We start from the raw sequence: 25,942 nt of genomic DNA, 5'->3' as shown, positions 1-25,942 counted from the left end.
TGTAAGCCACTCCCCCTCCGTGCTATAGGGAGGGGCGGGGCCGCAGCGGCGCCGGCGCGCGGAGGGCGGGGCGCATGCGCAGTGCGGGAGCGCGCCCGGCCCAGGCGAGTGTCCGGTGAGCGCGGGGGGAGCGGGGACACCGGGGGACACCGGGGGAAAGCGGGGGACAGCGGGGCACACCGGGACGGGGCCTCCGCCGGGACCCCTCCGCCTGCAGCCCCACCGCTGCCGGGCCGTGCTCCCCGCCGGCAGCCACAGTGCTGCTCCGCCTGGGGGACAGCGGCACCGGCCGGCACCGGCTGCACCGGGGCCTGAGGGGGCGGGACCGGGCAGGACGGGACGTACCGGGCTGTGCCTCCCGGTGGGACTTCTCTGTTTCCGCTACTGCTGGTGCCGGAGCTGCCCCTCCCGGTGGAGGCACCGGAGGGACCCGGCGGTGCTGCCGGGGCTGGGCCGGGATCCCCGGTTGTGAGCACGGGGGAGGCTCCGGGATCTCCGGCTGTGTGCACGGGGGAGGCTCCGGGATCCCCGGTTGTGTGCACCGGGGGAGGCTCCGTGCGGTGCTCCCGGGGTCCCCGGTTGTGTGCACCGAGGAGGCTCCGGGATCCCCGGTTCTGACCCCCGGGGGAGGCTCCGTGCGGTTTCCCGGGGCTGTCCCGGTTGTGCCCCCCGGTTGTTGTTCACCGGGGGATGCTCCGTGCGGTTTCCTGGGGATCCCCGGTTCTGACCCCCGGGGGACGTTCCGTGCAGTTTCCCGGGATCCCCGGTTGTGTGCACCGGGGGAGGCTCCATGCGGTTTCCCGGGGCTTTGGGGGCACAGCCGGATCGGTGCCTTCCCCTCCCGGTGGGAACGGGAGCTCGGACGGGCCCGGGGCTGTTCCGGTGCCCCGGGGCTGTTCCGGTGCCCCGGGGCTGTTCCGGTGCCCCGGGGCTGTTCCGGTGCCCCGGGGCTGTTCCGGTGCCCCGGGGCTGTTCCGGTGCCCCGGGGCTGTCGGGCCCGGTTCGGTTCTGTTGGACTCCCGTGATACCGAGCTGGTTTTCCCGGTGTGCTACAAACCCAATTCACGATCGGGGTAGCGGAGCTGGAGCTGGACTCCCTCGGGATCTGGGAGTTCCCAGCCTCGGGCTGTGCTTTTTGGGGTCTCTGATTTGGGGTTTGCTCCTTTTTTCCCTGCCGGGACAGCCCTGGCTACCGGGGCTGCCAAATTCCTGCTCTGGGCTTTGGTTTCAGGACCCAGCCGTGCTCAGGGAGCAGAAAATTGGGAATTTTTACTGGAGAAATCCTCAGTGCTCTTGGGTTTCACAGCCTGGGGTGCTTCCCTTTGTGGGGTTGTGCCAAGCAGAGGGAGAATCCGGGTCTGGAGAATTCCTAAAGAACATCAGGGAGTGAATCCAGGTCTGGAGAATCCCTAAAGAACCTTGGGGTGAATCCAGACCTGGAGAATTCCTAAAGAACATCGAATCCAGGTCTGGAGAATTCCTAAACAATCTCAGGGGATGAATTCAGGCCTGGAGAATTCCTAAATTACATCAGAGGGAGAATCCAGGCCTGGAGAATTCCCAAAGAACATCAGAGGGAGAATCCAGGCCTGGAGAATTCCCAGACAATATCAGAGGGTAAATCTAGGTCTGGAGAATTCCTAAAGAGCATCAGGGGGTGAACCCAGGCCTGGAGAATTCCCAAACAATATCAGTAGGTGGAATCCAGGACTGGAGAATCCCTAAAGAACATCAGAGGGAGAATCCAGACCTGGAGAATTCCTGAAGAACATCCAGGAGTGAATCCAGTCCTGGAGAATTCCCAAAGAACATCAGGGGGAGAATCCAAGCCTGGAGAATTCCCAGACAATCTCAGGAAGTTTCTGGAGCTCTTCCCCAGCCCTGAGCAGCTCCCCCACCCCCCAAACCCCTCCTGGCCTCCTCAGGAGCTCTCTGCTCCCCCAGAACTCACCCAGGGACAGCAGCAGCAAAAACCCTCTGGTTTGGTTTTTTGGTTTTTTTTGTTTTTTTTTTTTTTGATTGTTTGTTTTTTTTTTTGTTTTGGAAGCCCTGTACTCTGTGAATCCCCAATTTCTGCCTCTCCAGGAATTTTTTTTTCCCAAGCCAGGAGCTTCCAAAACCCTTTGCCTTTCACTCTTTGAATCCCCCATTTTTGTCTCCCCAGGATGATTTTAGAACACCCTTAGCCTTTGAATTCCCAATTTTTGTCTCCCCAGAGTGTTTTTAGAACACCTTTAGCCTTTGAATTCCCAATTCCTCTCTCCCCAGAGCAATTTTAGAACCCCTTTACTCTGTATCCCTAATTTTTGTCTCCCCAGGATGTTTTTAGAACCCCTTTACCCTCTGACCCCCCCCCCCCCAATTTCTCTCTCCCCAGGGTGATTTTTGTAAGCTCTTTACTCTCTGACCCCTCCTTTCTCTCTCCCCAGGGTGATATTTTGGAACCCCTTTAATCTGAATTCCCAATTTCTGTGTCCCCAGGGTGTTTTTAGAATCCCTTTACCCTTTGAATCTCTCTCCCCAGGGTGATTTTTAGAACCCTTTACCCTCTGACCCCTCCTTTCTCTCTCCCCAGAGTGATTTTTGAAGCCCTGTACTCTCTGAACCCCCAATTTCTGTCTCCCCAGGGTGATTTTAGAAAGCTCTGTACTCTCTGAATCCCAAATTTCCCTCTCCCCAGGGTGTTTTTGGCAGCTCTGTACCCTCTGGCCCCCCAATTTCTCTTTACCCAGGGTGATTTTTTGGAACTCCTTTAATCTGAACCCAAATTTCTGTCTCCCCAGGGTGATTTTAGAACCCTTTACCCTTTGACCCCCCCATTTCTGTCTCCCCAGAGTTATTTTTTGGAGCCCCTTTACTCTGAATCCCCAATTTCTGTGTCCCCAGGATGTTTTTAGAATCCATTTACCCTCTGACCCCCCAATTTCTGTCCCCCCAGAGTGATTTGTGGCAGCTCTGTACCCTTTGACCCCATATTTCTTCCTCCCCAGGGTGATTTTGGCAGCTCTGTATTCTCTGAACCCCAATTTCTCTCTCCCTAGGGTAATTTTTAGAGCCCCTTTACCCTTTGAACCCCCAATTTCTGTCCCCCCAGGATGATTTTGGCAGCTCTGTATTCTCTGAACCCCCAATTTCTCTCCCCCCAGGGTGATTTTTTGGAACCCCTTTACTCTGAATCCCCAATTTCTGTGTCCCCAGGGTGATTTTAGAACCCCTTTACCCTTTGCATTCCCAATTTCTCTCCCCCCAGGGTGTTATTTTGGAACCCCTTTACTCTGAACCCCCAATTTCTCTCTCCCCAGAGTGTTTTTAGAACCCCTTTACCCTTTGAATTCCCAATTTCTCTTTCCCCAGAATGATTTTTAGAACCCCTTTACCCTCTGACCCCCCCATTTCTCTCTCCCCAGAGTGATTTTTGAAGCCCTGTACTCTCTGAATCCCCAATTTTTCTCTCCCCAGGGTGATTTTAGAACCCCTTTACCCTTTGAATTCCCAATTTCTGTCCCCCCAGGGTGATTTTTTGGAACCCCTTTATTCTGAATCCCCCATTTCTCTCTCCCCAGGGTGTATTTAGCAGCTCTGTGCCCTCTGAACCCCCAATTTCTCTCTCCCCAGGGTGATTTTTAGCAGCTCTGTACCCTCTGAACCCCCCATTTCTATCCCCAGAGTTATTTTTTTGGAACCCCTTTACCCTCTGACCTCCAATTTCTCTCTCCACCAGGGTGATTTTGTGGAACCCCTTTAATCTGAACCCCCCATTTCTCTCTCCCCAGAGTGTTTTTGGAAGCTCTGTACTTTCTGAATCTCCAATTTCTCTCCCCAGGGTGATTTTAGAACCCCTTTACTCTGAACCCCAATTTCTGTTCCCCCAGGGTGATTTTGGCAGCTCTGTACCCTCTGAATCCCAAATTTCTCTCTCCCCAGGGTGATTTTTTTGGAACCCCTTTAATCTGAACCCCCCATTTCTCTCTCCCCAGAGTGTTTTTGGAAGCTCTGTATTTTCTGAATCTCCAATTTCTGTCTCCCCAGGGTGATTTTAGAACCCCTTTAATCTGAACCCCAATTTCTCTCTCCCAGGGTGATTTTTAGCAGCTCTGTACCCTCTGAATCCCCAATTTCTGTCTCCCCAGAGTGATTTTAGAACCCCTTTACCCTTTGAATTCCCCATTTCTCTCTCCCCAGGGTGATATTTTGGAACCCCTTTACTCTGAATCCCCAATTTCTGTGTCCCCAGGGTGATTTTTAGAACCCCTTTACCCTCCAACCCCCCAATTTCTCTCCCCCCAGAGTGATTTTTGAAGCCCTGTACTCTCTGAGTCCCCTATTTCTCTTGTCCCAGTGTGATTTTTAGAACCCCTTTACCTTCTGACCCCCTCATTTCTGTCCCCCCAGGATGTTTTTTGGAACCCCTTTACTCTGAACCCAAATTTCTCTCTCCCCAGGGTGATTTTGGCAGCTCTGTACCCTCTGAACCCCCAATTTCTGTCTCCCCAGGGTGTTTTTAGAATCCCTTTACCCTTTGAATTTCCAATTTCTCTCTCCCCCAGGGTGATTTTTTGGAACCCCTTTATTCTGAATCTCCAATTTCTCTCCCCAGGGTGTTTTTGGAAGCTCTGTATTTTCTGAACCCCAATTTCTCTCCCCAGGGTGATTTTGGAGCCCTCCCAGTCCCAGCATGGCAGAGCAGAAGCGTTTGGCCTTTTCCATCATCCAGTTCCTGCACACCCAGCTCCAGAGCGGCTCCATGTCCCCGGACGCGCAGGAGAGTTTGGAAGGTTTGGGACCCAAAATTTGGGATAATTTGGGAGTTTTTTCCCTTTTTTCTGCTCCCAGGATTTTTCCTTTTAGGGTTTGAATTTTTCCCTTTTGGGGTGGATTTTTTCCTTTTGAGGATTGGATTTTTTTCCTTTTGGGAGGGGATTTTTTCATTTTGAAGTGGATTTTTCCCTTTGGGGTGGATTTTTCCTTTTGGGGATTGAATTTTTCCTTTTAGGGTTTGAATTTTTCCTTTTGGGGTGGATTTTTCCCTTTTGGGAATGGATTTTTTCCTTTTAGGGATAGAATTTTTCCTTTTAAGGTTTAAATTTTTCCTTTTGGAGTGGATTTTTCCCTTTTGAATTTTTTCTTTTGGGGTGGATTTTTAATTTTGGGAGTGGATTTTTCCTTTTGGGATGGATTTTTTCCTTTTGGGGTGAATTCTTTTCCTTTTGAAATTGAATTTTTCCCTTTTGGGGTGAATTTTTCCTTTTGGGGGTGGATTCTTTCCATTTGGGGTTTGAATTTTTCCTTTTAGGGTTTGAATTTTTCCTTTTGGGGTGGATTTTTCCCTTTGGAGTGGATTTTTTCCTTTTGGAGTGGATTTTTCCTTTTTAGGGATTGAATTTTTCCTTTTAGGGTAGATTTTTCCCTTTTGGGTTGGGTTTTTCCTTTTGGGGTAGATTTTTCCTTGTGGATTTTTTTCCTTTTGGGAGTGGATTTTCCTTTTGGAGTGGATTTTTCCTTTTAGGGTTTGAATTTTCCCTTTTAGGGTTTGAATTTTTCCTTTTGGGATGGATTTTTCTTTTTGGATTTTTCCTTTTGGAGTGAATTTTTCCCCTTTGAATTTTTCCTTTTAGGGTGGATTTTTTCCTTTTATGGTTTGAATTTTTCCCTTTGGGGGAATTTTTCCCTTTTGTGGCCCAAAATTTGGGACAATTTGGGAGATTTTTCCCTTTTTTCTGCTCCCAGTGCTGAACCTTGCTGCAATTTTGGGGTGGATTTTTTGTTTTGGGGTGGATTTTTCCTTTTAGGGTTTGAATTTTTCCTTTTGGGATGGATTTTTCTTTTTGGATTTTTCCTTTTGGAGTGAATTTTCCCCTTTTGGATTTTTCCTTTTAGGGTGGATTTTTCCTTTTAGGGTTTGAATTTTTCCTTTTAGGGTTTGAATTTTTCCTTTTGGATTTTTCCTTTTGGAGTGGATTTTTTTACTTATGGAATTGTATTTTTCCTTTTAGGGTTTGAATTTTTCCCTTTTGGGGTGGATTTTTTTCCTTTTGGTGTGGATTTTTCATTTTGGGAATGGATTTTTCCCTTTTGGATTTTTTCCCTTTGGGGTGGATTTCTTCCTTTTAGAGTTTGAATTTTTCCTTTTGGAATTGGATTTTTTCCTTTGGGGGTGGATTTTTCCTTTTGGATTTTTCCTTTTGGATTTTTCCTTTTGGAGTGGATTTTTTTACTTATGGAATTGTATTTTTCCTTTTAGGGTTTAAATTTTTTCCTTTTGGGGTGGATTTTTCCTTTTTGGATTTTTCCTTTTAGGTTGGATTTTTCCCTTTGGGGTGGATTTTTTTCCTTTTAGGGTTTGAATTTTTCCCTTTTGGGGTGGATTTTCCTTTTGGGCTGGATTTTTTCTTTTGAGGTAGATTTTTTTTCCTTTTCTTTTTCCCTTTTGTTTTTTCCTCTCCTACTCCCCAAAATCCTGTCCCCCAATATTTTTCCAGACCTTTCCAAAGAACACTTGGCTCTTAAAAAGATTTTTTTAAAAGGTTTCCTCAAGGTTTAATCCTTGATTTGTGGGTTTGTCCTGATGTGAGGTGGGAGGGACAATCCTGGGGGAAAATATTGGGATGTAAATGTGAATTTTTGGGAGCTTTTATTTTCCTGGGTTTTTTTTAGAGATGAGATAGAGTGATGAACATAATAAATATATTAAATATTTGTTAATTAATGACCTAATTTTGCCAAAATCTGAGGATGCATCCCCAAAAATCCCATTTGGTGTGGGGAAAATATTGTGATATTTTTTCTTTTTTTTTTGATAGAGTGATGACCATAATAAATCCATAAATATTTATCAATTATTAATTAATTCTCCTTTTCCAGTGGCCATCCAGTGCCTGGAAACAGCATTTGGGGTCTCCATGGAAGACCAAGGGCTGGCTGTGTCCCAAACCCTTCCTGAAATCTTTGAAGCTGTGGTAGGGAAGGTGAGAACCCAAAAAAAAATTCAATTTTCTCTGATTTTTCTGCTGGATTTTCTCCCTCTGAGCAGTGTGGGAGGAGGATTGGGATAAATGGGAATTTTGGGAATTCTCACCTGAGTTTTTCCCTGTTCTTGGAAGGAGCTGGAACATTCCAGAACGAACTCAGAGCCCGTCACCCCCTCAGAAGACGACGTGGCTGAGGCTGAAAGACTCAAAACTGAAGGTACCAAACCCTGGATAATTAAATTTGCTGCTAATTAAGAAGGGATTTTAATTCCCTGGCAGCTGGGGAATGCTTGGAATTGAGGGGGGAAAAAAAAAAAGCAATTTTTTATTTTTGTTTCTTGCTCTGCTGGGGCTGCAGGGATGGATCAGTGTGGTTTTAATCCCAAAAATTGGATTTTAAAATGACCCAAAATTCCCTCAGTGAGTTTGAATTTTATTTTATTCCTGCTGGAATTTTGCCTCTCTGAAAATTTCTTATTTCTCAATTTTCAGAAAGCTGATGGGTACAATTAGATTTAAAAAGTGACCCAAAAATCCCCTCAGTGATTTTGAATTTTATTTTATTCCTGCTGGAATTTTGCCTCTCTGAAAATTTCTTATTTCTCAATTTTCAGAAAGGTGATGGGGACAATTGGATTTAAAAAGTGACCAAAAATCCCCCCATGACTTTAATTTTTATTTTCTTTTCAGGGAATTTTCATTCCCTGAATGATTCTTGATGTTGCCGCTTTTTAAGGTGGAGAAAATTTCATATTTTTCAATTTTTAGGAAGTTGTTGGGGACAGCAATTGGATAAAACAAGTGGCAGAAAATCCCCCCAGTGACTTTGAATTTTATTTTATTCCTGCTGAAATTTTGAATCCTTGAAAATGTTTTATTTCTCAATTTTCAGAAAGATGATGGAGACAATTGAATTTTAGAAATTACCCCAAAAATCCCCTCAGTGATTTTAATTTTTATTTTCTTTCCAGGGAATTTTCACTCCCTGCATAATTCCTGCTGTTTCAGCTTTTTAAGGTGGAGAAAATTTCATATTTTTCAATTTTTAGGAAGTTGGTCAGGACAACAATTGGATAAAACAAGTGGCAGAAAATCCCCCCAGTGTCTTTGAATTTTATTTCATTCCTGCTGAAATTTTGAATCCTTGAAATTTTTTTATTTCTCCAATTTCAGAAAGGTGATGGGTACAAGTAAATTTAAAAAATGACCCAAAATCCCCTCTGTGAGTTTGAATTTTATTTTATTCCTGCTGGAATTTTGAATCCTTGAAAATTTCTTATTTCTCAGTTTTCAGAAAGGTGATGGGGACAATTAGGTTTAAAAAGTGACCAAAAATCCCCTCAGTGATTTTAATTTTTATTTTCTTTCCAGGGAATTTTCACTCCCTGAATAATTCCTACTGTTTCAGCTTTTTAAGGTGGAGAAAATTATTTTTAAATTTTTAGGAAGTTGGTCAGGAGAGCAATTGGATAAAACAAGTGGCAGAAAATCCCCCCATTGAGTTTGAATTTTATTTTATTCCTGCTGGAATTTTGACTCCCTGGAAATTTCTTTTTTCTCAATTTTCAGAAAGGTGATGGGTACAAGTAGATTTAAAAAGTGACCCAAAAAAATCCCCTCAGTTACTTTAATTTTTATTTTCTTTTCAGGGAATTTTCACTCCCTGAATAATTCCTGCTGTTGCATCTTTTCATGATGGAGAAAATTTCACATTTTTCAATTTTTACAAAGTTTAGTGGGGACAATTGGATTTTAAAAATGACCCAAAACCCCTCAGTAACTTTGAATTTTATTTTCTTTCCTACTGGAATTTTAAATCTTTGGAAAAAAATCCTGTTTCAGCTTTTTAGGGTGGAGAAAAATTTCTTATTTTTCAATTTTTAGGTAGTTGGTCAGGACAGCAAGTGGATAAAACAAGTGACAGAAAATCCCCCCAAGGAGTTTGAATTTTATTTTCTTTCTTAGTGGGATTTTGCCTCCCTGAAAATTTCTTATTTCTCAATTTTCAGAAAGGTGATGGGGACAATTGGATTTAAAAAGTGACCCAAAATCCCCTCAGTGACTTTGATTTTTATTTTCTGGAATTTTAAATCCAGAATTTTAAACCCCTGAAAAATTCCTGCTGTTCCAGCTTTCCAGGACAATTTCCAATTCACATTTTTCCATTTTTAGGGAGTTGTTGAGAACAATTAAATTTGAAAAATTCCATTTTTTTCCCAAAGGAAACGACCAAATGAAGGCAGAGAACTTTGAGGCTGCTGTGAGTTTTTATGGCAAAGCCATCGAGTTAAACCCAGCCAATGCTGTTTATTTCTGCAACAGGTAAGGCTGGGCTTGGCTGGGCTTGGCTTAGAGCTTGGCTTAATTCTGTGTCTGCTTTTAGAGCCAGGATTAATGGAAACACCACTGAGAGTTTGCTCCTGCCTTGCTTGGTTATATTTTTCTTATTATATTTCTAATTTTTTTTCTTTTTTATTCTTATTTTTTCTTTCTTCCCCTTACTCCTCCTTACTCTCCCTTACTCCTCCTTACTTTTTCTTATTAGTCCTATTATTATTCTTAGAATAATAAGAATAATTATAATTAGAACATAATTAAAAATAGTAAGAATAATAAGAGTAGAATTAGTCCTGGTATTCCTATTATTCCTATTATTCTTATTATTATTCCTATTATTTTTAGAATAATAATAATTATTATTATTAAGAATAGTAAGAATAATAGGAAAATGAAGAATAAAAATTAGTCCTAGTATTCCTATTATTCTTGTTATGCCTATTATTCTTATTATTCCTATTTATTCTTCTTATTATTCCCCTTATTCTTAGACTAATAAGAATAATAAGAATAATAATTATTCTTAAGAATAATAAGAATAAGAATTAGTCCTAGCTATTCTTGTTATTAGTCCTGTTATTCTTATTATTCCTATTAGTCTTCTTCTTATTCCTATTATTCTTAGAATAATAAGAAAAATAATAAGAATTATTATTCTTAAGAATGGTAAGAATAATAAGAATAATAAGAATAGAATTAGTCCTAGTATTGCTCTTATTCTTATTATTCCTATTTATTCTTATTCTTATTCCTATTATTCTTAGACTAATAAGAATAATAAGAATAATTATTATTCTTAAGAATAGTAAGAATAGTAAGAATAATAAGAATTAGTGCTATTATTCCTATTCTTATTATTCCTATTATTCTTCTTATTATTCCTATTTATTCTTATTCTTATTCCTATTATTCTTAGACCAATAAGAATAATAAGAATAATTATTATTCTTAAGAATAATAAGAATAATAAGAATAAGAATTAGTCCTGGTATTCCTATTATTCTTAGACTAATAAGAATAATAAGAATAATTATTATTATTAAGAATAATAAGAATAATAAGAATAATAAGATTCTGGGGCAGCTCCTGGCTGTCCCCTGGGACACAGCCAGGCCAGAGGGACATGGGGACAGGGACACTCAGGAGTGTCACCTGTCACCTCCCTGTCACCCGCTACCCCACAGGAACTGTCACACCAGCCAGGCCAGAGGGACATGGGGACAGGGACACTCAGGAGTGTCACCTGTCACCTCCTGCCATCCCCTGTCACCCCCTGCCCCACAGGAACTGTCACACCAGCCAGGCCAGAGGGATCTGGGGACAAGGGGACAGTCAGGAGTGTCCTCTGGTGTCCCCTGATGTCACCTGGTGTCATCTGGTGTCACCTCCTGCCATCCCCTGTCACCTCCCTGCCCTGCAGGAACTGTGACACCAACCAGGCCAGAGGGACAGGGACAGTCAGGAGTGTCACCTGTCACCTCCCTGCCATCCCCTGTCACCCCCTGCCCCGCAGAACTGTGACACCAGCCAGGCCAGCGGGGTCTGGGGACAGGGACAGTCAGGAGTGTCCCCTGGTGTCCCCTAGTGTCACCTGCCATCCCCTGTCACCTCCTGCCCCACAGGAACTGTGACACCAGCCAGGCCAGCGGGGTCTGGGGACAGGGACAGTCAGGAGTGTCCCCTGGTGTCCCCTAGTGTCACCTGCCATCCCCTGTCACCTCCCTGCCCCGCAGGAACTGTGACACCAGCCAGGCCAGCGGGGTCTGGGGACAGGGACAGTCAGGAGTGTCCCCTAGTGTCACCTGCCATCCCCTACCATCCCCTGTCACCCCCTGCCCCACAGGAACTGTGACACCAGCCAGGCCAGAGGGGTCTGGGCACAAGGGGACAGTCAGGAGTGTCATCTGGTGTCCCCTGGTGTCACCTGCTGCCATCCCCTGTCACCTCCTGCCCCACAGGAACTGTGACACCAGCCAGGCCAGAGGGGTCTGGGGACAGGGACAGTCAGGAGTGTCATCTGGTATCACCTCCTGCCATCTCCTGTCACCCCCTGCCCCACAGGAACTGTCACACCAGCCAGGCCAGAGGGATCTGGGGACAAGGGGACAGTCAGGAATGTCATCTGGTGTCACCTCCTGTCACCCCCTGTCACCTCCTGTCAGCTCTCAGCATTCCCTGAGTGTTTTATTCCTTATTGTTATTATTATTATTATTATTTAAATTATTTTTATATTATTATTTTTATATTATTATTTTTATTATTATTATTTTAATTACAATTTATTATTATTATTATTTTTATTTTTCAGAGCTGCTGCCTACAGCAAGCTGGGCAATTACGCGGGGGCCGTGCGGGACTGCGAGCGCGCCATCGGCATCGACCCCAGCTACAGCAAAGCCTACGGCAGGATGGGGTGAGACAGCCCCCAAATCCCCAAATCCCCACATTTCCTCTGGGATTTTGGGTCCCTGGACACCCCAGAGCAGAGATTGGATCACTCTGTTCCACCAGGAAAAATTTCCTGCAGTCTCAGCAAGAAAATTTAATGTTTTTCTATTTTTGTGAAGTTGGTGATGAGGATAATTGGATAAAACAAGGGACAAAAACCCCTCAGTGGCTTTGAATTTTATTTTGTTTCCTGTTGGAATTTTGGGTTCCTGGACACCCCAGAACTGAGATTTCATCACTCTGTTCCACCAGGAAAAAATTCCTGCACTTTCAGGGGTTTAGAGTGGTGAAAATTCAATATTTTTCAATTTTTACAAATTTGGTGAGGACAAAAATTGGATAAAACAACAACTCAGTGGCTTTGATTTTTGTTTTCTTTCCTGCTGGAATTTTGGGTTCCTGAACACCCCAGAACTGAGATTTCATCACTGTGTTCCACCAGGAAAAATTTCCTGTAGTTGCAGCAGGAAAATTCCATATTTTTCTATTTTTACGATGTTGGTGATGACGACAATTGAATAAAACAAGGGACAGAAAATCCCCTCAGTGGCTTTGAATTTTATTTTATTCCTGCTGGAATTTTGAATCCCTGAAAATTTCTTATTTTTCAATTTTTAAAAAGTTGGTGAGGACAACAATTGGATAAATTAAATGACAGAAAATACCCCCAGTGACTTTTTCCCTGCCTACAGCAAAGCCTGCGGCAGGATGGGGTGAGACAGCTCCCAAATTCCCAAATCCCCACATTTCCTCTGGGATTTTGGGTCCCTGAACACCCCAGAACAGGGATTTGAGCACTCTGTTCCACCAGGAAAAAACTCCTGCAGGTCCAGGGATTAAAATTCAATATTTTTCAATTTTTATGAATTTGGTGGGGACAGAAATTGGATAAAACAAGGTGCATAAAATCCCCTCAGTAGCTTTGAATTTTATTTTCTTTCCTGTTGGAATTTTCAATCCCTGAACACCCTAGACCTCTGTTCCACCAGGGGAAATTTCCTGCAGCTTCAGCAAGAAAATTTAATATTTTTCAATTTTTGTGAAGTTGATGATGACGACAATTGGCTAAAACAAGTGACAAAAATCCCCTCAGTGGCTTTGAATTTTATTTTCTTTTCCCTGGGATTTTGGGTCCCTGAACACCCCAGAGCAGAGATTTGATCACTCTGTTCCACCAGGAAAAAAATCCTGCAGCTTCAGCGGGAAAAATCTTATTTTTCAATTTTTAGGAAGTTGGTGATGACAAAAATTGGATAAAAGAAGGGACAAAAAACCCCTCTGTGTCTTTGATTTTTGTTTTTTTTTCCTGCTGGGATTTTGAATCCCTGAGCATCCCAGAACTGAGATTTCAGCACTCTGTTCCACCAGGAAAAAATTCCTGCACTTTCAACAAGAAAATTTAATATTTTTCTATTTTTGTGATGTAGGTGAGGACAAAAATTGGATAAAACAAGGGACTAAAACCCCTCAGTGACTTTGAATTTTATTTTCTTTCCTCTGTGATTTTGAGTCCCTGGACACCCCAGAGCAGGGATTTGAGCACTCTGTTCCACCAGGAAAAAATTCCTGCACTTTCAGGGGTTTAGAATGAAGAAAATTTAATATTTTTCAATTTTTACAAATTTGGTGAGGACAAAAATTGGATAAAACAACAACTCAGTGGCTTTGATTTTTGTTTTCTTTCCTGCTGGAATTTTTGATTCCTGAACATCCCAGAAATGAGATTTGTTCACTCTGTTCCACCAGGGGAAATTTCCTGCAGTTTCAGCAGGAAAATTTAATATTTTTCAATTTTTACGATGCTGGTGATGATGACAATTGGATTAAACAAGTGACAAAAATCCCCTCTGTGGCTTTGAATTTTATTTTCTTTTCCCTGGGATTTTGGGTCCCTGAACACCCCAGAGCAGAGATTTGATCACTCTGTTCCACCAGGAAAAATTTCCTGCAGCTTCAGCGGGAAAAATTCTTATTTTTCAATTTTTAGGAAGTTGGTGATGACAAAAATTGGATAAAAGAAGGGACAAAAAACCCCTCTGTGTCTTTGATTTTTGTTTTTTTTCCTGCTGGAATTTTGAGTACCTGGACACCCCAGAGCAGGGATTTGATCACTCTGTTCCACCAGGAAAAAATTCCTGCAGTCTCAACAAGAAAATTTAATATTTTTCTATTTTTACGAATTTGGTGGGGACAGAAATTGGATAAAACAAGGGACAAAAACCCCCTCAGTGTCTTTGATTTTATTTTCTTTCCTGCTGGAATTTTGGGTCCTTGAACACCCCAGAATTGAGATTGGATCAGTCTGTTCTACCAGGAAAAAATTCCTGCAGGTTCAGCTTTTTAGGATGGAGAAAATTCAATATATTTCAATTTTTACGAAGTTGATGAGGACAAAAATTGGATAAAACAACATCTCAGTGGCTTTGATTTTTGTGTTCTTTCCTGTTGGAATTTTGGATCCCTGAACACCCTAGACCTCTGTTCCACCAGGGGGAATTTCCTGCAGTTTCAGCAAGAAAATTTAATATTTTTCAATTTTTGTGAAGTTGGTGATGAGGACAATTGGCTAAAACAAGGGACAAAAACCCCTCTGTGGCTTTGAATTTTATTTTATTCCTGCTGGAATTTTGAATCCCTGAAAATTTCTTATTTCTCAATTTTTAAAAAGTTGGTGATGACAACAATTGGATAAAATAAATGACAGAAAAATTTTCAGTGATTTTGATTTTCTTATCAGCATTGACCCCACCCACAGCAAAACCTCCGGCAGGATGGGGTGAGAGCAGCTCCCAAATCCCCAAATCCCCACATTTCCTCTGGGATTTTGGGGCCCTGGACACCCCAGAACTGCGATTTCATCACTCTGTTCCACCAGGAAAAAATTCCTGCAGTTTCAGCAAGAAAATTCAATATTTTTCTATTTTTGCGATGTAGGTGGGGACAGAAATTGGATAAAATAAGTGGCAAAAATTCCCTCAGTGGCTTTGATTTTATTTTCTTTTCCCTGGGATTTTGGGTCCCTGAACACCCCAGAGCAGAGATTTGAGCACTCTGTTCCACCAGGAAAAAAATCCTGCAACTTCAGCGGGAAAAATTCTTATTTTTCAATTTTTAGGAAGTTGGTGATGACAGAAATTGGATAAAAGAAGGGACAAAAAACCCCTCTGTGTCTTTGATTTTATTTTCTTTCCTCTGTGATTTTGAGTCCCTGGACACCCCAGAGCAGAGATTTGATCACTCTGTTCCACCAAGAAAAAATTCCTGCTCTTTCAGGGGTTTAGAATGAAGAAAATTTAATATTTTTCAATTTTTAAAAATTTGGTGAGAACAAAAATTGGATAAAACAACTCGTCAGTGGCTTTGAATTTTATTTTCTTTCCTGCTGAAATTTTTGAATCCCTGAACACCCCAGAACTGAGATTTTATCACTCTGTTCCACCAGGAGAAAATTCCTGCAGTTGCAGCGGGAAAAATTCTTATTTTTCAATTTTTAGGAAGTTGGTGATGACAAAAATTGGATAAAAGAAGGGACAAAAAACCCCTTTGTGTCTTTGATTTTTGGTTTTTTTCCTGCTGGGATTTTGAGTACCTGGACACCCCAGAGCAGAGATTTGATCACTCTGTTCCACCAGGAAAAAATTCCTGCACTTTCAACAAGAAAATTTAATATTTTTCTATTTTTGCGATGTAGGTGGGGACAGAAATTGGATAAAATAAGTGGCAAAAATTCCCTCAGTGGTTTTGATGTTATTTTCTTTCCTGCTGGAATTTTTGATTCCTGAACACCCCAGAATTGAGATTGGATCAGTCTGTTCTACCAGGAAAAAAATCCTGCAGGTTCAGCTTTTTAGGATGGAGAAAATTCAATATATTTCAATTTTTACGAAGTTGATGAGGACAAAAATTGGATAAAACAACTCATCAGTGGCTTTGATTTTTGTTTTCTTTCCTGTTGGAATTTTTGATTCCTTGGACACCCCAGAACTGAGATTGGATCACTCTGTTCCTCCAGGAAAAATTTCCTGCAGTTTCAGAGGTTTAGAGTGGAGAAAATTCCATATTTTTCAATTTTTACGAAGTTGGTGAGGACAAAAATTGGATTTTAAAAGTGACCAAAAATCCTCTCAATGATTTTAATTTTTATTTTCTTTCCTGCTGGAATTTTGAATCCCTGAATTTTTTTTTATTTTTCAATTTTTAGGAAGTTGGTGAGGACAAAAATTGAATTTAAAAAGTGGTCAAAAATCTCCTCAGTGAGTTTGAATTTTATTTTATTCCTACTGGAATTTTGAATCCCTGAAAATTTTTTATTTCTCAATTTTCAGAAAGTTGATGAGGACAATTGGATTTTAAAAAATGACCCCAAAACCCCTCAATGATTTTCATTTTTATTTTCTTTCCTGATGGAATTTTCACCCCCTGAATAATTCCTGTTGTTGCAGCTTTTCAGGACAAAAAAAATTCAATTTTTTAAAATTTTTACCACGTTGTTGAGGACAATTTGATTTAAAAAATGATCCAAAAATCCCCTCAGTGACTTTAAATTTTATTTTCTTTCCAAGGAATTTTCATCTCTGAACAATTCTTGCTGTTGCAGCTTTTCAGGACAAAAAAAATTCAATTTTTAAAAATTTTTACCAACTTGTTGAGGACATTTTGATTTAAAAAATGACCCAAAAAAACCCTGAATAATTTGAATTTTGCTTTTCTGCCCAGCCTGGCCCTGTCCAGCCTGAACAAACACACAGAAGCCGTTGTTTATTACAAAAAAGCTCTGGAGTTGGACCCAGAAAATGAAACTTATAAATCCAACCTGAAAATAGCAGAACAGAAAATGAAGGAGACTCCCAGCCCAGTGAGTTTATTTGGATTCAAGTTTATTTTTTGTTTATTTTTGGTTTTTTGGGGGGTTTTTTTTGCACTCTAAAAGCAGCAGGTGCTGCTTGGGGGTTGTTAAAAATGTTTCTTGTTTGGTTTTTAAAATTTATTTATTTGGGTTTTTTGTTTGATTTTTGTTTGGGTTTTTTTGGGTTTTAAAATTTATTTATTTGGGTTTTTTGTTTGGTTTTTTGTGTGATTTTTAAAATTTATTTGGGTTTTTTGTTTGTTTGTTTTTTGTTTGGTTTTTAAAATTTATTTATTTGAGTTTTTTGTTTGGTTTTTGTTTGGGTTTTTTTTGTTTTTAAAATTTATTTATTTGAGTTTTTCGTTTGGTTTTTAAAATTTATTTATTTGGGTTTTTGTTTGGGTTTTTTGTTTGGTTTTTGTTTGTTTTTTTTAGTTTATTTATTTGGTTTTTTTGTTTGGGTTTTGTTGGGAATTATGTTGGGAATGATTTGGGGAACGATTTGGGGATGATTTGGGGAATGATTGATTTGGGGAATGGTTTTGGGAATTATTTGATTTGGGAATGATTTGGGAATTATTTGGATAATTATTTTGGGAATGATTTTGGGAATGATTTGGGGATTATTTGGGAATTATTTGGGAATTATTTTGGGAATGATTTTGGAATTATTTGGGAATTATTGTGGGGATGATTTTGGGACTGATTTGGGGAATGATTGTGGGAATGATTTGGGAATGATTGATTTGGGAATTATTTGATTTTGGGGAATGATTGATTTGGGGAATGGTTTTGGGAATTATTTGATTTTGGGAATGATTGATTTGGGAATGATTTGATTTGGGAATGATTGATTTGGGAATGATTGATTTGGGAATGGCAGCAGCTCTGGTTGCTCCCCTGCAGACCGGCGGCCCCGGAGGGTTCGACCTGGCGGGATTGCTGAACAACCCCGGCTTCATGAGCATGGTGAGGGTCCTGGGATCCTGGGAGAGGGGATTCCCTGGGATGGAGCCTCCCTGAGAACTCTCCTCACATGGAATTCCTTGAGATGGATCCTCTCTGGGAGCTCCAGTGTCTCCCAGCTGGAATTCCTTGGGATGGAGCCTCCCTGGGAGCCCTGGGGTGTCCCACATGGAATTCCCTGGGATGGAGCCTCTCTGGGAGCTTTTCCCACCTGGAATTCCTTGGGATGGAACCTCTCTGAGACCCCTGGTGTGTCCCAGCTGGAATTCCTCGGGATGGGCTCTCTCTGTGACCTTTTCCCATCTGGAATTCCTTGGGGTGGAGCCTCTCCAGGAGTTCTGGTGTCTCCCCACATGGAATCCTTTGGGATGGAGCTTTTCCAGGAGCTCTCCTCACATGGAATTCCTTGGGATGGATCCCCTCTGGAAGCTTTTCCCAGCTGGAATTCCTTGGGATGGAGCCTCCCTGAGAACTCTCCTCACATGGAATTCCTTGAGATGGATCCTCTCCAGGAGCTCCAGTGTCTCCCAGCTGGAATTCCTTGGGATAGATTCTCTCTGGGAGCTTTTCCCTGGTGGAATTCCTTGGGATGGAGCCACCTTGGGACCTCCAGGGTCTCCTCACATGAATTCCTTGGGATGGATTGTCTCTGGGAGCTTTTCCCAGCTGGAATTCCTTGGGATGGAGCCTCCCTGAGAACTCTCCTCACATGGAATTCCTTGGGATGGATTCTCTCTGGGATTTTTTCCCAGCTGAAATTCCTTGGAATTGAGCCTCCTTGGGAGCTCTGTGTCCCACATGGAATTCCCTGGGATGGATTCTCTCTGGGAGTTTTTCCCAGCTGGAATTCCTTGGGATGGAGCCCCCTTTTCCCCCCACTTTTCCTCCCCTTTCCCCCCTTTTCCCAAGGATTCCCAGCCTTTCCCACCTTCCCTTTGGGGCTGATCCTGCTCTGTCCCTGCTGCCTGACCCGGTGTCCTGGTTTCAGTTTCAAACTGGGCAGAATCTCTGATTAATGCAGAGGGTTTGGTTTATTAATTTGACATTTTTATGTTGTGAGATAGGATCAGGAGGAAGGCAAAACCAGTTTAAATGGCACAAAGAAAAACTTTATTATTAGAAACTATAAGGAAAAAAAAACTCAGAATAAAACTTGGGACCACTTTCCCTCCCCCCACACTATTTTATTTTTTTAAAAACATACAGAAAATTACTTAGTTTATTATTTTTAAAATAGTCTTTTACTAAGTTATTTGGAAGAGGAGAATTTCCTCTGTAAGGAAGTTTTTTTTGTGGCCTTGATGTCACAGTGATCACCCACTCACCCACCCAGGAGAATGGAATTCTGATCATTATGCAAAAATTCCTTTATTTAATTAACAGTTTTCCCCATAATTATTATTAATAATCATTATTATATAATTTTTATATATAATTATTATTATTGAGGGGCATATCAACTTATGAGCACTCTTTAAGGATTCTAACAATTCAAATAAAAGTGTTGGGTTTTATTTATTATTTTTATTTTATTCTTTTATTCCAGTGGGCTGGTTTATATATTTATATGTTTTTTATTTTTATTTTTTACAGGCCTCAAACCTCATGAACAACCCCCAAGTACAGCAGCTGTGAGTCAGATCCCACTGTTCCTGATTCCCTCTTGGAATTTGTGGGGTTTGGCCTTGCCTGGGTGGGAGCAGGAGGGAATTGGGGCCAGGAATGTGGAATGGGATGGGATGGGATCAATGGGATGGGATCCATGGGATGGGATGGGATGGGATGGGATGGGATGGGATCCATGGGATGGGATCAATGGGATGGGATGGGATGGGATCAATGGGATGGGATGGGATGGGATTAATGAGATCCATGGGATGGGATGGGATCGATGGGATGAATGAGATCCATGGGATGGGATGGGATCCTTGGGATGGGATCGATGGGATGGGATGGGATGGGATCAATGGGATGGGATCAATGGGATGGGATCAATGGGATGGGATGGGATGGGATGGGATGGGATCCATGGGATGGAATCCATGGGATTGTTGAGATGGATGGGATGGGATTGTTGGGATGAGATTGATGAAATGGGATCGGTGGGATGGGGTGGAATCCATGGGATTGTTGGGATGGGATCCATGGGATTGTTGACATGGATGGGGTGGGATCCATGGGATGAATGGGAGCAGTGGGATTGGTGGGATGGGGTCATTGAGATGGGATGGGATCCATGGGATGGGATCTATAGGATGGGATCCATGGGATGGAATGTCATGCAGTGGGATCCGTGGGATGGGATGGGATTGTTGGGATGGGATCCATGGGATGGGATCAATGGGATCTTTGGGATGGGATCCATGGGATTGTTGAGATGGATGGGATGGGATCCATGGGATGGAATCCATGGAATCTATGGGATGGGATACATGGGATGGAATTGCATCAATGGGATCCATGGGATGGGATCCATGGGATGGAATCCATGGAATCTATGGGATGGGATACATGGGATGGAATTGTATCAGTGGGATCCATGGGATGGGATCCATGGGATGGGATGGGATGGGATCAGTAGAATCCATGGGATAGAATCAATGGGATCCATGGAATCTGTGGGATGGAATGAGATCAATGGGATCCATGAGATAGGATGGGATCAATGGGATCCATGGGATGGAATCCATGGGATGGGATGAGATCCATGGGACAGGGTGGGATGGGATCAATGGGATGCATGGGATTTTTGAGATGGATGGGATGGGATCAGTGGGATCCATGGGATCCATGGGATGGGATCAGTGGAATCCATGGGATGGGATCCATGGGATGGGATCCATGGGATGGGATCCATGGTTTGGGATCCATGGGATGGATTGGGTCACAGCCTGGAATTGGCTCTGCTGCAGCTTTATGGGATTTCAGGATTTCCCAGCTGGGTTAAAACAGGAATATTCCCATTCCTGGATGGTTGTGAGGAGCAGCTCCCAGTATTTTAGGAAAATGGATAAATTGATAAATCCAAGGAGGGCTCAGGCCATTCCTGAGCATCCCTGCGGGGCGTGGCAGGAGGGAGGGACCCTCTGGAGCCCCCAAATCCTTGGATTTTGGGATGAGACCACTCAGCTCCCATTGGAAATCCCATCTGGATACAGCCCTGGAGGGAATCCAGGGAATTCTGTTGTGGGTGCAGGGCAGGGAACGAGCAGGGCTGTAATTCCATAAATCCAGGAATATTGACATTATTATAATTATTCTTATTTATTGTTCAGCTTGATTATTTATTACAGCTGGTGCAGGGAATTCCCAGGGTGGGAAGCTGCTCCCATTCCCAGGTGGTTTTTGGGATTTTCTGGGATTTTTTCCCATCCTGACCCGTTTTTCCCCTCACAGAATGTCCGGGATGATCTCGGGAGGCCACAACGCCATGGGAGCGACCGGGAGCAGCCCCTCCACCAACGACCTGGCCAGCCTGATCCAGGCGTGAGTGGGGGGGGACATTGGGGACAACCTGGGGACAGTGGGGACAGCCTGGGGACAGTGGGGACAGCCTGGGGACAGTGGGGACAGTGTGGGGACGGTGGGGACAGCCTGGGGACAGCCTGGGGACAGTGGGGACGGCCTGATCCAGGCGTGAGTTGGGGGGGACACTGGGGACAGCCTGGGGACAGCCTGGGGACATTGTGGGGACAGACTGGGGACATTGTGGAGACAGCTTGGGGACAGCCTGGGAACATCAGGGGACAGCCTGGGGACAGCCTGGGGACATTGGGGACAGCCTGGGGACATTGTGGGGCCAGCCTGATCCAGGCGTGAGTCAGGGGGGACAGCCTGGGGACTTTGGGGACATTGTGGAGACAACCTGGGGACATCAGGGGACAGCCTGAGGACAGTGGGGACAGCCTGGGGAATTGGAGGACAGCCTGGGGACATTGGGGGACAGCATGGGGACAGTGGGGACAGCCTGGGGATAATCCTGGGGACAATTCTGGGGACAGATTGGGGACAGCCTGGAGATGTTGTGGGGACAATGTGGGGACAATCCTGGGGGATAACCTTGGGGACAATTGTGGGCACAGCCTGGGGACATTATGGTGGAGAATCCTGGGGACATCATGGGGACAGTAGTAGGGTCATGCTGGGGACGGGCCTGGTGACAATCATGAGGACAGCCTGGGGACAACATGGGGATAATCCTGGGGACAGCCTGGGGACAGCCTGATCCAGGCGTGAGTGTGAGGGGACAGCCTGGGGACACTGGGGGACAGCCTGGGGGATAATCCTGGGGACAATGCTGGGGACAGACTGGGGACATTGTGGGGACAGGCCTGGGGGACAATCCTGGACACAATTGTGGGGACAGGCCTAGAGACATGCTGGGTTCGATCATAGGGACAGCGTGGGGACAATTGTGGGGACAATGCTGGGGACACTGATGTCCCTGCTGTCCCCACTGTGTCCCTGCTGTCCCCCCTGATGTCCGTCTGTCCCTGATGTCCCCTCTGTCCCTGATGTCCGGCTGTCCCCTCTGTGCCCACTGTCCCCTCTGTCCCGGCTGTCCCCTCTGTCCCGGCTGTCCCCGTGTCCCCGCTGTCCCTGATGTCCCCACTGTCCCCCGTGTCCCCGCTGTCCCTGATGTCCGGCTGTCCCCGCTGTCCCCTCTGTCCCGGCTGTCCCCGTGTCCCCGCTGTCCCTGATGTCCCCGCTGTCCCCCGTGTCCCCGCTGTCCCCTCTGTCCCGGCTGTCCCCGTGTCCCCGCTGTCCCTGATGTCCGGCTGTCCCCACTGTCCCTGATGTCCCCGTGTCCCCGCTGTCCCTGATGTCCGGCTGTCCCCGTGTCCCAGGGGTCAGCAGTTTGCGCAGCAGATGCAGCAGCAGAACCCCGAGCTCATCGAGCAGCTCCGCAGCCAAATCCGCAGCCGGACCCCGAGCGCCAGCAATGAGGAGCAGCAGGAGTGAGGTGGGAACAGCCGGAATTCCTGATGGGAACAGGCGGAATTGTGTTGGGAACAGGTGGAATTGTGTTGGGAACAGGCGGAATTGTGTTGGGAACAGCCGGAATTCCTGTCAGGAACAGGCGGAATTCCATAGGGAACAGCCGGAATTGTGTCAGGAACAGGCGGAATTCCCATTGGGAACAGCTGGAATTCCATGGGGAATAGCTGGAATTCCCGTTGGGAACAGCCGGAATTCCTGACAGGGAACAGCTGGAATTTTTGATGGGAACAGCTGGAATTCCTGACAGGGAACAGCCGGAATTCCCTTTGGGAACAGCTGGAATTTTTGATGGGAACAGCTGGAATTCCTGACAGGGAACAGTTGGAATCCCATTGGGAACAGCCGGAATTCCTGACAGGGAACAGCCGGAATTCCATGGGGAACAGCTGGAATTGTGTTGGGAACAGCTGGAATTCCTGTTGGGGAACAGCCAGAATCCCTGACAGAGAACAGCCGGAATTCGTGACAGGGAACAGCTGGAATTCCCATTGGGGAACAGCCGGAATCCCCGATGGGAACAGCCAGAATTCCTGATAGGGAACAGCCGGAATTGCTGACAGGGAACAGCCGGAATTCCCGTTGGGAACAGCCGGAATTCCTGTCAGGAACAGGCGGAATTGTGTCAGGAACACCTGGAATTGTGTTGAGAACAGCCGGAATTCCCGATGGAAATAGCCGGAATTCCCATTGGGAACAGCCAGAATTCCTGTCAGGAACAGCTGGAATTCCCTTTGGGGAACAGCCAGAATTCCACTGGGGAACAGCTGGAATTCCCATTGGGAACAGCCGGAATTCCTGTCGAGAACAACCAGAATTCCTGACAGGGAACAGCCAGAATTAATTATTTAATTACAATTGAAATGAGATTAAAGTCATTTTTAAACAATGGAATTTAAATTATTGTTTTTGTTTAAATTGAAAAAAATGAAATTTTTTACAAAATTAGATTTGAAATAAAATTAAATTAAAATAAGTTAAACATGAAATAAAAATAGATTGAAGTAAAATAAATGAATGTCAATTGAGTTTAAAATAAATTAGATTGAAATAAATTGAAATAAAATAAATTAAAATAATGAAAATAAAATAGAAATTAACTAACATTGATAGAAGTTTAGAAATAAAAATTAAAACAATAAAATAAATTTAAATTAAATAATTTTAAAAATTTAAATATAAAATTAAATTATTTAAATTAAAAATTAAAAAGAAAATAAAGTTAATTATAAATAAAAATCAATTCAATTTTAAAAAAATTACATTGAAATAAATAAAAATTAAAATTGACATTAAAAATTAAGTTTAAAAAATCAAAATTTAAAATAAATTAGATTTAAATTAAATTAAATTAAATTAAATTAAAAAGTTGACATAAAATAAAAATGAAGTTAAAAATCCAAATAAAATTTAAAAGAAAATTTGATTGAAATAAAATAAATTCAACAAAAATGAAGTAAAAAAATCCGAATAAAATTGAAAATAAGCTCGATTTACATAAAACAAATACAAATACACCAGCTAAAATACTATAAATAAATATATTTATTATATATATCAATAAAAATAAATTCCAACCCAACTAAATTTTGTTTCCTCTCCCTGCAGCCGTTCCAGGATTTCTGCCCTTGGAAGTGTCCGAGAGGGAAAAATCCCAAACCCAGAATGGAGAAAAAGCAGAACAGTCCCCAGTCCCTGCATGTCCCCCCCAGTTCTCATTTTCCCCTCCTTTTTTTTCCCCCCTTTTTAATTTTTTTTGGCTTTTTTGGGGTTTTTTTGGGGTATTTTTTTGTTTTTTGGGGGGGTGAGTTTGGGGTTTTTTGGGATTTTTTTCTTGGTTTCTTTTTAATTTTTTTCTCTTTTTTATTTTGTTTTTGTTTTTTTCTTTTTTGTTTTTTGGTGGTTTTTTGGTTTTGGTTTTTTTTGTGGGGTTTTTTTTGTTTGTTTTTGCTTTTGGTTTTTTGGGGTTTTTTGTTTTTGTTTTTTGGGGTTTTTTTGTTTTGCTTTTTGTTTTTTTGGGGTTTTTTTTGTTTTTTGTTTTTTCCCCAATTTCCCACCCAAACTACCACAATTCCTCTGGCAAATTCCCCAATTTGCTGCCTGGGGGAAAGGAGGGGATTTATTTTAAATTTTTCTCGCTTTTTTTTTGGAGGATTTCCAAGCAAATTCTTCATATTTTTTTTTCTCCCTTTTTTGGGAACCACTTCCAAGAAGTGTTTGAGTCCCTGCTCATCCCCAGCCTGGAATTCCTGGGATTTTTCCACCTTCTGGGAATGATTTTGCTCCAAATCTGGGATTTTTGGGAATTTTGCTGCTCCCCTCAGGACTGAACCTCCCCCAGGCATTTTTGGGCTTTTTTTTCTTTTTTCAAATCCCAAAAAATCCTGGAAAAATCCCATTTTGGAAAAAAAAAATGGGAATTTCTCCCATGGAACGTGGGCAGGGAGGGAATGAAGATGTTTTTAGTGTGTTTCAAGGAGTTTTTTGCCGAATTATTTTGATTTTTTTTTTTTAATTGCATGTCCTTGATCGGCCTGGCTGGGGTAGGGACGGAGGGAACCCAAAAAAATCCCAATTTGGATCCGAATTTTGGATCCAAAAATCCGGGATTTGAGCAGGGAGCAACTCCTGGAGCTGCCTCAAATCCCACCAGAGGGATTTTTTTAAAATCCAAAATGGATTTAAATCCGATTTTTTGGCTCCTGGGGGTGGAGGAGCCCTTCTGGAACGTTCGGGAGACGGAAAAAATCATGGAAAAAAGTGATTTTTTTTTGGGTCAGGGCTCCGTGGAATTCATGTGGTTCGTGTCACTCGTGAGGAATAAAACCATTTGGACACTTTGGTTGTTATCCCCTTGTGCTCAGGTTTTTCCAGAACTTTCTGTGTGTTCAGGGCTCTGTTTTATTTCATTTTTATCTCATTTTTATCCCATTTTTATCCCATTTTTATCCCATTTTTATCCCATTTTTATCCCATTTTTATCCCATTTTTATCCCATTTTAATCCCATTTTTCCCAATTTTTGGTCATTCCCAGCACGAATTCTCTGTGTTCCTACAGCATAAAAAATAATAATTTTCTTTTTAAGATTTCTATTTTATTCCCCATTTCTCCTTCCCCAAATTGCCTTTAATTTCTCCCCAGCTGCTTTTTTGTAGCCTCACCAAAGGAATTTGAGGCTGGAAAGGAAAATATTCCAGAATATTCCAAAAATAAGGAAACCACTGAGCTCATTTTGTGCTGTTTCCTTCTTCTTATTTTTTTATTTTTCCACCTCTTTGCGTTGAGTTTTTCCCATCCCTGAATTCCAGGTGAGGTTTTCCAGGGAATTTCTCCTGCCCTGCCTGGAGCTGCTCCTGAATCCAGAGGATTTGGCTGC

General features: G+C 43.0%; 1 protein-coding gene across 3 annotated transcripts; it reads left to right on the top strand.

Moving 5' to 3' along the window:
- Positions 1-50: 50 nt before the first annotated feature.
- SGTA (small glutamine rich tetratricopeptide repeat co-chaperone alpha) lies at positions 51-24,337 on the top strand. Of its 3 annotated transcripts, none has more exons than XM_033082543.1 (12): positions 51-115; positions 4,647-4,775; positions 6,862-6,965; positions 7,101-7,185; positions 9,191-9,290; positions 11,615-11,719; positions 16,471-16,609; positions 17,507-17,569; positions 19,160-19,197; positions 20,963-21,052; positions 22,414-22,529; positions 24,173-24,337. In XM_033082543.1, exons 2-11 carry the CDS (start codon positions 4,676-4,678, stop codon positions 22,526-22,528), a joined length of 939 nt encoding a protein of 312 aa, XP_032938434.1. In that variant the 5' UTR covers positions 51-115; positions 4,647-4,675; the 3' UTR covers position 22,529; positions 24,173-24,337. The 3 variants fall into 3 exon arrangements, with proteins under 3 accessions (XP_032938434.1, XP_032938437.1, XP_032938436.1); XM_033082546.1 differs by having other exon boundaries at positions 85-104; XM_033082545.2 differs by lacking the exon at positions 51-115 and having other exon boundaries at positions 4,554-4,775.
- The last annotated feature ends 1,605 nt before the right edge of the window (positions 24,338-25,942 follow it).

This window comes from Catharus ustulatus, chromosome 29 (assembly GCF_009819885.2).
Source record: "Catharus ustulatus isolate bCatUst1 chromosome 29, bCatUst1.pri.v2, whole genome shotgun sequence".
Classification (NCBI taxonomy): domain Eukaryota; kingdom Metazoa; phylum Chordata; class Aves; order Passeriformes; family Turdidae; genus Catharus; species Catharus ustulatus.
This window is presented reverse-complemented; position numbering and strand designations above follow the sequence as displayed.